At 49.8% G+C, this 13,318-nt stretch overlaps 1 protein-coding gene across 1 annotated transcript in view; it reads right to left on the bottom strand.

The window, feature by feature from the left end:
• Positions 1–13,318, bottom strand: part of LOC135815135 (ATP-dependent translocase ABCB1-like) — a 38,431-nt gene that overhangs the window by 21,911 nt on the left and 3,202 nt on the right. Inside the window, exons 3-14 of the mRNA XM_065328380.1 lie at positions 9,022–9,126; positions 8,620–8,781; positions 7,888–8,021; positions 7,409–7,580; positions 6,906–7,030; positions 6,030–6,146; positions 5,703–5,757; positions 5,122–5,235; positions 4,096–4,332; positions 3,508–3,717; positions 2,852–3,022; positions 2,313–2,474 (exon numbers count right to left, since the gene is read on the bottom strand). Of these exons, the coding sequence (XP_065184452.1) occupies positions 2,313–2,474; positions 2,852–3,022; positions 3,508–3,717; positions 4,096–4,332; positions 5,122–5,235; positions 5,703–5,757; positions 6,030–6,146; positions 6,906–7,030; positions 7,409–7,580; positions 7,888–8,021; positions 8,620–8,781; positions 9,022–9,126 (1,764 nt within the window). The remainder of the gene's footprint in view (positions 1–2,312; positions 2,475–2,851; positions 3,023–3,507; positions 3,718–4,095; positions 4,333–5,121; positions 5,236–5,702; positions 5,758–6,029; positions 6,147–6,905; positions 7,031–7,408; positions 7,581–7,887; positions 8,022–8,619; positions 8,782–9,021; positions 9,127–13,318) is intronic.

Here is a 13,318-nt window from a genome sequence, read left to right as displayed (position 1 = left end):
CCCCCCCCCCCGACATTGCTTTCACCACCTCACTAACACAGCTCTCGCCACTAACACAGCGTTCGTAGTGGATCCTCATCCGCAGCAAAGTGTTTATGGCTTTTTTCATTGCATTGCTCTTTCATACACGTGACCTTCGGCGCCCATTACCAGAGGCGATGATGATAGTGATGCTCCAGCAGAAGCCATAGCAATTTGTGTAGGGATTTCACCACTCAACACAGCTCGCAAGGCTGAAGAATGGACCACCACTCAACACAGCAGTGCAAGGCTGAAGAATGGACCACCACTCAACACAGCAGTGCAAGGCTGAAGAATGGATCACCACTCAACACAGCAGTGCAAGGCTGAAGAATGGATCACCACTCAACACAGCAGTGCAAGGCTGAAGAATGGATCACCACTCAACACAGCAGTGCAAGGCTGAAGAATGGATCACCACTCAACACAGCTTGCAAGGCTGAAGAATGGACCACCACTCAACACAGCAGTGCAAGGCTGAAGAATGGATCACCACTCAACACAGCAGTGCAAGGCTGAAGAATGGATCACCACTCAACACAGCAGTGCAAGGCTGAAGAATGGATCACCACTCAACACAGCAGTGCAAGGCTGAAGAATGGACCACCACTCAACACAGCAGTGCAAGGCTGAAGAATGGACCACCACTCAACACAGCAGTGCAAGGCTGAAGAATGGACCACCACTCAACACAGCAGTGCAAGGCTGAAGAATGGATCACCACTCAACACAGCAGTGCAAGGCTGAAGAATGGATCACCACTCAACACAGCAGTGCAAGGCTGAAGAATGGATCACCACTCAACACAGCAGTGCAAGGCTGAAGAATGGATCACCACTCAACACAGCAGTGCAAGGCTGAAGAATGGATCACCACTCAACACAGCAGTGCAAGGCTGAAGAATGGATCACCACTCAACACAGCAGTGCAAGGCTGAAGAATGGACCACCACTATGTTTACTCTACATGCCTACTGCCGTATTTCCCCAAAAGGCGGTGGGGCTTATATCCTGCGATGGTCAAATTCATGGTGATAAATAGGGTAAATGTCTGTATTTCGTGGCAAAACATCTGGGTGCGGCTTATACTCCGGTGCGGCTTATACTCCGGGAATATAGTACACAATATCTCCCCTGGCCTTGCTAGGAGACTGGAGTTACTCAGCGGCGCTTTTAGATTTCAGTGGCGCATTTGATACAATAATCAGGCAGACTGCTGTTGACCGTCTGGCTTCGGCAGGTGCACATGTTAGCACTATTCAGCAACTAGTCTCCGAAACCTCTGCTTGCGTGAAGCTGGGAAAGCAGCTCAGTCAGTCATTTCCAACTAATGTTGGAGTGGTGCAGGGGGACCCCCTGTCACCCCTTATGTATATTGTCTACGCAGAAGGTGCAATGCAGAGGATCAGAGAAGCCTGCCCAGAACAAGTCAATCTACCTACTAAGTTCACCCTGTATGCAGATGATACAACAGTGCATGACCACAGCCGGACAGCAGTTGAAGCAACCGTAGAGAAATGCGAACCCATCTTCGCAGAAGACAACTTAAAACTAAACATCAGCAAAACACAATTTGTAACAGCTACAAAGTCAGATGCCTCCTGGAGGTCGGTCAAACTGTTGGGTTCTCGTCTGGGGTCAGCGGAGGACATTGATGCACGTATCATAGCAGCGAACCGGGCATTTTCCAGTGTATCATGGAAACGCCATACCCAGCAGTCCCGCTTAAGCATGTTCAACTGTCTCATTTTGCCAGTTCTTCTATATAACTGCGCGCTATGGACTCTAACAAAAGCCTTAGAAAGCAAAATTGATGTATGGCACCGCCGTAAACTCAGATACATACTTGGAATCATCTTTCCCAATAAAATTTCGAATAATGCTCTTTATGCTAAAACTGCTCAATGCCCAATAAGTGCAGTCTGTAGACGCCGGCGCTTATTATGGTTTGGACATGTCATTCGTGAAGGGAAGGACGCTGTGTCGTACAAAGCCCTTCACATGGCAATGAATATAACAGATATAAAGAAGCCCAGAGGTCGCCCAGTGACCAGATGGGTAGACAACATTAGGAATGACCTTTTACTTCTCAATATGTCTCTTTTGGAAGCGGAGCAACTTGCCTCAGACAGAACGCACTGGCTCGGCGTTGTCGACAGATGCACTGACCCTCATTTGATTTTTTTCATATGAGCTATATGCGTGCTGTTTTATTATTATTATCTCCCCTGGCCTTCTATGCTTGCTCAGTTAATCTCACCATCTCACTAGCGCATCTCAGCGGCTACGTACCTGCATAGTCACCAAGGTGTAGTAGATGCCCTTAGCAGTCATCAGTTCGTCGTGAGTTCCAATCTCATTAACCTCTCCGTTGTCAATGGCTACAATGAGGTCGGCATTGCGCACTGTCGACAGTCGATGTGCAATCACAACCGTGGTGCGGCCCAGGCGAGCCTGTACAGTAGGAACAGTTCATAACCAACAAAAGTACACAATCTTGCACAAGAAGAAATAGCGCACAAAAAGGGAAAGAGAGCGGGAGCGAGATTCACTTGTTCACCATGCGACATTACAATCACTGCTAAACCATCATGATGTAGACAGCTGAGCCACATGGTGGTGCGCCCAGGCGAGCCTGTACAGTAGGAACAGTTCATAACCAACAAAAGTACACAATCTTGCACAAGAAGAAATAGCGCACAAAAAGGGAAAGAGAGCGGGAGCGAGATTCACTTGTTCACCATGCGACATTACAATCACTGCTAAACCATCATGATGTAGACAGCTGAGCCACATGGTGTTGCACAAAACACTCACAAACGCCCACCTACCTTATCTAGCGCTTCTTGAACAATGCCTTCACTCTCCGTGTCAAGGGCGCTCGTAGCTTCATCCAGCAGAAGAATACGTGGGTTGCGAATCAGGGCACGGGCTATGGCTACTCTCTGCTTTTGACCTCCAGACAACTGCGAGCCACGCTCTCCCACCAGCGTGTCATAACCCTGCAACACATAACGCACACACCCAGCTTCAGTAAGGCCATTCCTTAGGCATTTCAGACACTATAACTGACCTCGGGTCTAACAAATGGGATAATGCAACAGCAAATGCCACCCTGAAATACATGTACGCGGAACTAACGAGTAAGTCAACCGTGGCAAAGTTGAAGAATATCAGATTCTGGTTGCTATCAAAAGTACACTTCCCTGCCCTTCTCCTGTATCTGCTAAGTTACCACCCCCAACAATCTCAGATGCTGAAGATGGTTATGCTGAAGATGGTTATGCTGAAGATGGTTATGCTGAAGATGGTTATGCTGAAGATGGTTATATGCTGAAGATGGTTATGCTGAAGATGGTTATATGCTGAAGATGGTTATGCTGAAGATGGTTATGCTGAAGATGGTTATATGCTGAAGATGGTTATGCTGAAGATGGTTATGCTGAAGATGGTTATGCTGAAGATGGATATGCTGATGGGGTCTTACGTGAGGCAAGTCCATAATGAACGAATGGGCATTGGCAGCTGTAGCGGCAACTTCAACTTCATCCTGTGTGATGTAGCCACGGTCGAGACCATACATGATATTCTCCTTGATGGTGGCAGCAAACAGAAGTGGTTCCTGGCTCACGACACCAATCTGACTGCGCAGCCAAGCGAGGTTGTATTCACGGATGTCCTCGCCATCTAGTTGCACCTATTGGCAGTATTGGCATTTAATACACAAAACCGTACAATCATAATTATTATGCACAGATGATACATACAAGGATGCATAAGTAGAGAATTTGCATTGAAATCTATACACACACACACCAGTTTAAATTGAGCATACTAATGGGTGGTAGTTGCACAGAGCCAAGTGGATCAATTACATGGAATCAAACTCTAGACAACACATCACATTACCGACGCATTCTATTAGACGTGCACTTCAAAAGAGGTCACAGGACACTAGAAATTTCAACCAGAACGTAAATCCCAGGCACGGTGATCACATCATGAGCAGTCACCTTCACATAGGGCCCTCTTGATGGGAGTAGCACCCAACAAACACACACCCACCGTCTCTTACCGTGCCGTGATCCGGGTCATACATTCGCTGAATGAGCTGGACAATAGTACTCTTGCCGCAGCCGCTCGCACCAACAATGGCCACCGTCTTGCCCGACGGTATTCTAAGATCTAACTTGGTCAGAATCTTGGTGTCCGGTCGACTGGGATACGTGAAACCAACATTCTCAAATGAAATGTCACCCGAAAACTTGTCCAGCCGCTTGCCACGTGTGGCGCTAGCGTCAATCAGTGATGCCTGAAATCCCACGCAATGCACAGAAAAGAAAACACACAAGCAAGCTTTGGCGATAGCATGTTAAGCAGCATTCCCTGTATGCATCAACGACTCGGTGTGGCCGTGTAATTTAGACTGAAAAAGGAAGTTCCTGACCCCGGCCGACTTGCAAGCTAGCTACTATAGCAGGTCAGGAAGTACAATCACAACAACGTCATCGTGCAATGTCCTAGTACGTTCCTTCCTTCTGTGAATGTAGATCATGCAGCGTACGATACACGTCACGAGAACCAAGACAACGACACCGTGGACGAGTCACACCTCTCTCTCTCTGTCTCTCTGTCTCTCTCTCTCTCTGTCTCTCTCTCTCTGTCTCTCTCTCTCTGTCTCTCTGTTTCTCTCTCTCTCTCTCTCTCTCTCTCTCTCTCTCTCTCTCTCTCTCTCTCTCGCACCTAAGCCTTACTCACACAGCGCATGCTCCGCATAAACTACGCATGCACGACAACTAACTAGTTAGTAGACAAGCCCACTCACACAGACGGAAGCAGAATCTCACCCTCTCTAACAACGCTTACTCCGACATGCACCACACACACCATATCTGTCACCGATCGCGCCATCCACACCACGTACTCCTTTATACACCACACGTCACACCATCCTCATACGCACATTTTAGACCATATAGGACACCAGGCCGGACAATACAGCAAGGCCAGATACAGCAAGGCCAGATACAACAACATGCGGAAATAATTAGCGCATCGAGTATCGCAACACATGCATTTAAGCCCGGCAGAATCAGCCTACCTTGTTGATGATGCGGTACACAGAAACAGCAGCGCCTCGTCCCGTGCTCAAGCCCTCAGAGTTCTGGGCGGCGTGGCCAAGTGCAAATCCTCCGATCAGAACAGCAAAGAACGTCTGCGACACATGCGTTCAGGAAACAAAAGAGAGTTATGAGACCACCACTCCAGATTCTACCTCACACCACTGAAAAGTACACTTCAGTTGTATTCGGCGAGCAAACACTTCCTTTCCACACCGCTAGGAGAATGACTCAGGCTGGCGTAGGTGATGACTCAGGCTGGCGTAGGTCACAATTGTAACCGGTTACACACAGCTCAAGTAGTGATAATAGAATGAAAGCAGCCTGATTGCATTTCATTTTGGTTGACAAAACTTGACAGCCCTAGAATGAAAGCAGCCTGATTGGCATTGCATTTTGGTTGACAAACTTGACAGCCCTCTGGGACTATTCCGCTAAGGCATTCGATTCTCCAAAAGACCAACAAAGGCCACCGTTGCGAAACTAGCAGGAGAGGAGCAGCAACTTCATCACATCAACACCACTTGAAGTACATTAATATACACCGACAGACCAGACTCACCGTTAACATATCACCGGGGGTAAGCTTATCCTTGATAATCAGTTGTGATCCCCACCTGCACAAAGTTCATACGGAGCAAAGACCACACACTAGTTTTAAGGCAACTTGGACACCCTGCAAAGATGAACAGCAACATGCAAACTTGCCCGGAGAAACACACGAGAGACAAATGTCTAAAACCAGTACCTTTCTACAATCCTCAAATTCAGGATTCAAAAACTGACATCATACAGCACTTGAGGAATTGAAACGTGATGCTATGTGAGGGCTGGACTCAGGGTGCTTCAGTTATTGTGTGCATGTATGTCACCCCTTCAGCCGTCTTACCAGAATGCCAGTCCGTATGTAGAAAACATGACAACGAACACGAATGCAGTTCCGAAGCCCACGACGGCTCCCTTGCGATTTCCCAGCTTCCGTGCGGACTCCAACTCTTTTGTGTACCTGCAGAAACACAACACCACACACACAGCACAGCACACAATATTCACCTGCCCTGCGTTGCACAACCACGGCAATAATACACTGCCGCTCTTTGAAGATATCAAATTATCTCAGGCCCGATACTATAACTTGACATACACTGAGACCTGGGAAGTTGCGCAGTGACTACACACCGGTATGATTGCCGATAAATTGCTAATGACAACATTGCAAACGCAGTACAGTCAAGAGCCATGTGAACGACGTCAGTCTCCTCCTTTTACCAACAGCTGCTGTTTCTTTCCTACTTCCGTCATGCTTATATTGGCCACAGTTGGCAGCATTCACCCCTTCTACTTTGGTTGGCAATTTCATGCTATGAGAAACAAAGCAAATAACGACTGACACAGGAAGTGCAGCAAATGCTGCATCGGCGACCATCTACTCCCAAAGCCCTACTCCTACTAGGATGATGACCCGATGCACATAAGCAGTATGGAGATCACCATACTGTTATATCGAACCAGGGCTTTGGCACCACCTAGTCATGGACCAGGCTGCTTCAGGTGCAATCGCTCAACGGCCGTCACTGTCTGTAACGCATATCAACCTGCTGGTGACAGGCAAAGTAAATAATGATGATTCAAAAGCCGATAGCATAAACACACCAGCAACAGAGCCGGAGCAACATCAATAATACACCATGGATTGTTTCAAGTGACCAGCAATAGGGCCGGAGCAACACCATGGATGATTTCAAGTGCACACTGACTGACTCACCTATCCACTTCCTTGTCTTCGCCGCCGAACGCCACGACCGTTCGAACGGAGGACAGAACTTCCTCGGCCACACTGCCAGCCTTTGCATAGGCCCCTTGCTCCTTATTTTGGTAGCTACCCAACAGCTACAAGCACAGCAGCACATAATGCACACAATAACCAAATGCAATGCGAAATTCAAATCAATCAGAGATGGCTTGCGGCATAAGAAGTACAATTAGATCTTCTGTTCTTGCATTAGTGCAGCATGGCAATCTTGCTTGCACGTCACTTTACAAAGGAGTTTGCAAAGTATGGGTGAGTCCCTGGGTAGCAGATAAACTTGCCAAGAAGTTAACCAGCTAGTGTATTGCGGTTTATTAGTGTTACAAAGCACCAATAACTACATGCTGTACTACTAATACTGAACAGCAAAAGAAGTTGCAAACAGAAGGGCATGCACAAGCACCGGCATGTAGCTAGTTAGATGTTAACTGCATACACTGCATACACTGCATATATACCTTGGACATCATGGCTGCTGCTATGGCAAGGAGTGGTGTGCAGGCTAGGACGACCAGGGCTAGCAGAGGACCTTGCACAAAACCCATCACTATGCCGACAATAGCGCTGGATAACCACTGGACCAACAGTCCGTTCTTCTCGCCAAGACCTTGCTGGATCTTGATCATGTCACTGCACAACACCACACACGCATGGAAGAAACCATGGGTAAGCATCACACACGCATGGAAGAAACCATGGGATGGGTAAGCCGAAAAGCCCAAGGGCAACTACTATATTCGCTAAAATAATACGGCCTGTGCAGCATTGGCCGGATTTTTTTGGCGGCTATAGTATGTGGACATCCGTCCAGGCTATGCACGAGAAAGTATGTATTCTGACTCACGTACCGGACGGGACGGGGACAGATTTGCACAGGTGCATACACATGGTCACATCGATATCAATGCCAAGCGCAGACGTTTTCGTTTCCACTTACCCGGACAAACGGCTGACCAGCTCTCCAGTGTTGTGCGTGTCGAACCAGCCCATCTCCTGGTAGATGATGGACCGGAAGAAGCTGCGGCGTACAGCATGTACTTGACGAATGCCAGAGTAGTACCATGCTGCCGTCTTCACATCAAGATATATGAACACACACACACACACACACACACACACACACACACATACACATGCATGCACACACACACACACACACACACACATACACACACACACACACGTGCACAACAAATCAATGTGCTGCCTGCACTAACACACACTAAGCTTGGTTAGGACACTGATGATAACCGTGACAATGCAGCAGCAGCATACCTACAAAAGCACAGTTCAATGATAGCATTCGCAAGTCCTGCAATCTCATCATACTGGCGGTGAATGTACTGCACATACTTGTACATAAGTCCACGGACTGCCTCAGAATCAGTCAAACATTGCAACGTACTTTCACCATTGCCAGCACACCTGCTGTCCTGATCAAGGCGGCATACAGCGACACAAACCTCTTTCTAGATCACAGGGTGAACTGCACGTTTCGTCGATCCCGCTTGACAACATTGCATTGCACAGCTAGCATGTGGGAGAGTGAAATGCAAATTTACTTTTACTTTGAAGTAGTATTTCAGAGAATATATGACAGACAGCCCAGCCAAAAGACAGAACACGGGCATAAGACTATCTTCAGCTAGTCATGGCACCACTGACTTACCTGAATGTAGCCAACAATGAAAGTGAGCATGGCCAGTCCTCCGAACACCCAGGCGAATATCGATATCTGTGACTCAAAGTCGGCATTCGCCTTGGCCAGCCCTTCCGTGTCATTTCCGTACATTGCCGAGTAGTTGGACTGCTTGATGAACTCGTCCAGTACCTTGACAAAGAAACATGGGACAGACGCACACAAGCAATGTGACTTTGTCATAAGACAATGTAGACGGCTTATCTATCTGCACAGCGCACATCTGCAGCACATAGCTCAAGATCACTGGCACACGTGCACAATACTTTCATACTCAGAAACTTTGTCAATCCACAGTAGGAGGCATTGGCCAAAACGGCCTCTCCAAGAATCCTAATCCAATCGCCTCCCTGTCAAACCCAGTGCACTCACCTCGCCCAGAACAAAGATAACACCAGGAAGTGCTCCACCGTGAATCAACGCTGCTACAATGCCGACGAAGATCAGGAAGTGATCGAGTCCAGTTGCATAGCGAAACTAGACAAAGCAAACAGGCACATACAAAAGACACACCTTTGGCTATACCGTCGCAATGCAGGCTATACATGTATACAGCATGTGCGTACTTCAGGTTTTCAGTCTGTCTCCACCTCTGAATGAGCCGGCTCAGAGTCAACCAACGGCAAACTACATGTGCTCAGTGCCGGTGATACATGTGTTGATGCCCCCGCTGTGATATAATTACATGTGTGTTGTGTGGAGTGGCATCACATGCACTGGTTGCTGCGCAACACAATGCATAGACGATGACGTCATTCGCCATGCCTCTACACCTACCCACAGTTTAACACAGTGAGGGAGTCCAGCAGCAGCAGCAGCCAACCAACCAGCCAGCCAGCCAACCAGCCAACCAGCAGCCAGCCAGCCAATCAGCCAGCCAGCCAGCCTATTGGTACCTATCACGCCACCATGCTGCGCAATCAAACGAGCTGTTGGCACACCAGCATGATTGCCTCGAGTATGGCAAGAAAGAACGATGCAATTAGAAAAGAAGATACCCACCAGGGTTCCGCTAGCACCACCTCTGCTAGTTGGGCTGCAATTAAAGTCTTGTACCCGACACATTCTTTGGCAAACCATGCGTTCAACGTACGTCTAGTTCAAGGACTCGGGGGTACAATGTCTAACACCCAACCCGGAGTTATGTACTGCTGCTGCTGCCACCATTGCCATCACTGTTGTGGTCCCGTTGTTGTACCCGATCCGTTCCGGGATCGGTTACCCATATGCATTCCCGTACTGTGTACATATATGGATCCTGGTTGTGCATCTTTATCTTTCGTTGTTCTATGTAAATAAACTTTAGTTGTTGTCTGGGACTTGTGGAGTGAAGTTGATCTATGGAGTGCAGGAACTAACTTGATGTTCACTCAGGAACATTACATGGTGTCAGAAGTAGCAGTTAGTCATGTCGTCTGCCAAATTTCCTGTACCTGCCCCGTTCGATTTCTCCACCCCAGAAGCATGGCCACTCTGGAAGACCCGTTTTGAACGCTTTAGTTCTTTGTCCAAATTGGACGAGGCGGACGGGCAACGCCAAGTAGACACTTTAGTTTACTCCATGGGAGCCGAAGCCGATCCTATCTTTGAGTCTCTATCTCTGTCCGCGGATGATAAGAAGAAACTCGACAAGGTACTGGAGGCCTTTGACAAGTATTTTCGCCCGGGTGTAAACGTAATCCACCAACGGACATTGTTTGAAAGGTGTGTCCAGAACCCAGGTGAATCCGTGGAAGAGTATGTGCGTCGTCTCCGTGCCGCAGCCAAATATTGCGCGTTTGACAAGTCAGATGAGCGTATCCGCGACAGGTTGGTGGCCCATATGACGAACCGAGAAGTTTCGAAGAAGCTACAGCTCGAGGATCACGCTCAGCTGACACTCGAGACTGCCGTGAGCTTGGCACGCAAAACGGAGTCCGTAAACGCCGAGGTCGCCCAGCAAACGCCCCGGGTGAGCCAAGCTGCTGCAGCTACCTCACCGCAACGGAAACACGGCAAGTCCCCTGCTTACGCAAGTTACGGATCGACGGGAAAGCGACCACAGGTCAAGTCCCAACGAGACTCGAGCAACAGTAAGAAGTGCTCGTGGTGTGGCTCCTCCAAAGACCACAAATCGAACCGTGACGAATGCCCTGCCAAGGACAAGTCTTGTAACAAGTGTCGTAAGTCTGGACACTTCGCCAGCGTCTGCCGGTCTGCCTCCGCCAGTGCAGCACACAACGATTATGTGCATGTAGCTGAGTTTGACTTGCAGTCGGACCCCGTCGGCGAAAATTTCCTTGGAGCTGCTTCTACCCACACCGCTGACGAGCCGTGGATAGTACGACTGGATCTGTGCGGCTCACACCTCGATTTCAAAATCGACACTGGAGCTGATCTCAACATTATGACGCAGGCCAGCTACAACGCTTTATCTGCACCGCCAGTACTCAGTCCGTGCCAGACACGTATGATTGGGCCTGATGGGAACCAGCTCACGATACAGGGTGAGTTCCACACTTGTGCTGTGTTCCGTGATGTACAGTACCCAGTCACTATCCTGGTCATTGCCACTGGTGGTGTCAACTTGCTGAGCAGGCAGACATCTGAACTGATGGGCCTAGTACAACGTCTTCATGTTGGCTCTTCAGATGCCCAGCCGAAAATCGGATGCATGCTAGGCAAGCCAGTCGAGATTGAGTTGAAGCCAGACTGCAAACCATACAACTGTGTAAATGCTCGACGCATTCCAATACACATCCGCCTCAAGGTTCGTACCGAGCTGGAGCGTATGGAAAAAGCAGGTGTCATCACAAAAGTCGAGCAGCCGACCGACTGGTGTTCACCCCTCGTGTCGGTCCTCAAGCCGAACGGCAACGTGCGTGTATGCGTAGACCTCAAGCGCCTGAATGCCAGCGTCAAGAGAGAGCACTACCCGCTACCGACCGTGGACGACACGCTCGCACAACTCAACGGTTCTACCATATTCTCTACGCTGGACACCACGTCTGGCTTCTGGCAGATCCCACTCTCCGAGGAAGCGTCGTTGCTGACGACGTTTATCACTCCCTATGGCCGCTTCAAGTTCGAGCGCCTTCCCTTCGGCATAACGAGCGCGCCTGAGATATTCCAGCGCCGGCTACAAGGTCTACTCAGCGATATTCCCAACGTAGCAGTGTTCATAGACGACATCATCGTCTATGCTTCATCGATGGCTGAGCATGATGCTGCTCTGCTCGCCGTCGAGAACCGACTCCGCGATGCCGGTCTGACACTGAATCCGAACAAGTCTAAGTTCAGATGCACGTCCCTAAAGTACCTGGGCCATCGGATCAGCGACAAGGGTGTCCACCCTGACCCAGTCAAGCTGGATGCCATTGAGCGCCTCGCAGCACCAGCTGATGTGGAAGAGCTCCGTCGTGCACTCGGACTCTTCACATACCTCTCCAAGTTTCTGCCGTCGTTGTCGACCGTAGCCGCCCCACTGCGCGAGCTACTCCGGTGCGACGCGACGTGGCAATGGACCAAAGCACATGAGCTAGCTTTCACAGAGCTCAAATGCCTAGCTGCCTCAGCCCCGTGTCTCGCGTACTATGACCCGTCTGCACCGACCATCGTCACGGCTGATGCGAGCAGCTATGGATTGGGTGCTGCACTGCTACAGTTCCACGACAATGAGTGGAAGCCGGTCGCGTACGCCTCACGCACCATGACAGCAGCAGAGAAACGGTATGCCCAGATCGAGAAAGAGCTCCTCGCCTCGGTCTGGGGATGTGAACACTTCCATCAATACCTCTACGGAGCGCCCCGATTTACCATTCAAACGGACCACAAGCCGCTGGTCCCACTAATGAACACGCGTGACCTCGACCGAGTACCTCTACGCTGCCAACGTCTACTGATCAGACTCATGCGCTACGATGTACAGGCGGAGTACGTGCCTGGCAAGAACATGGTTCTCGCCGACACGCTGTCCAGAGCTCCTCTTCCTGACACGCCAGCAACCGAATCCGACCTACACAGTGACTCGGAAGCCACCATCGCCGCTGTCCTGTCGTCTCTATGCAGTCCTACCAAGCAACACGCTCTCGTTACAGCCACTGCTGACGATCCAGTCCTGCAACAAGTAATCCAGCATACCCTCCATGGCTGGCCGACCAAGGTCAACGCAGACCTGGAAGCCTACCGCAACGAACGTGGCTCGCTCTCAGTTCACGACGGTCTGCTGTACCACGGATTTCGGATCGTAGTCCCGGCGTCCGAGCGCAAAGCTACACTTGCCACTTTGCATGACGGCCACCAAGGCATAACCAAGTGCCTGGCCCGTGCGAAATCCTCCGTCTGGTGGCCAGGTATCACACGTGCCATTTCAGAATGCGTGCAGAACTGCCTGACCTGCACCAAGCATCGTTTTCAGCCGCCAGAGCCTCTGTCTCCAACTGCGTTTCCCTCTTTGCCATGGGAGAGAATAGGAGTCGACCTCTGCCAACATGACGGTCAGGAGTACCTCATTGCTGTCGACTACTTCTCCAGGTACATTCACGCCATCCCGCTACGGAAGACTACCTCTGGAGCCGTCATCAAGGAACTCCACGAGCTGTTCGCCATCCATGGCATCCCTCAAGCTCTTGTGTCGGACAACGGTCCACAGTTCGCAAGTGCTGAATTCGCCGCATTCACAGCCCAAATG

The sequence above is a fragment of the Sycon ciliatum genome, chromosome 4 (genome assembly GCF_964019385.1).
Source record: "Sycon ciliatum chromosome 4, ocSycCili1.1, whole genome shotgun sequence".
Taxonomy (NCBI): domain Eukaryota; kingdom Metazoa; phylum Porifera; class Calcarea; order Leucosolenida; family Sycettidae; genus Sycon; species Sycon ciliatum.
This window is presented reverse-complemented; position numbering and strand designations above follow the sequence as displayed.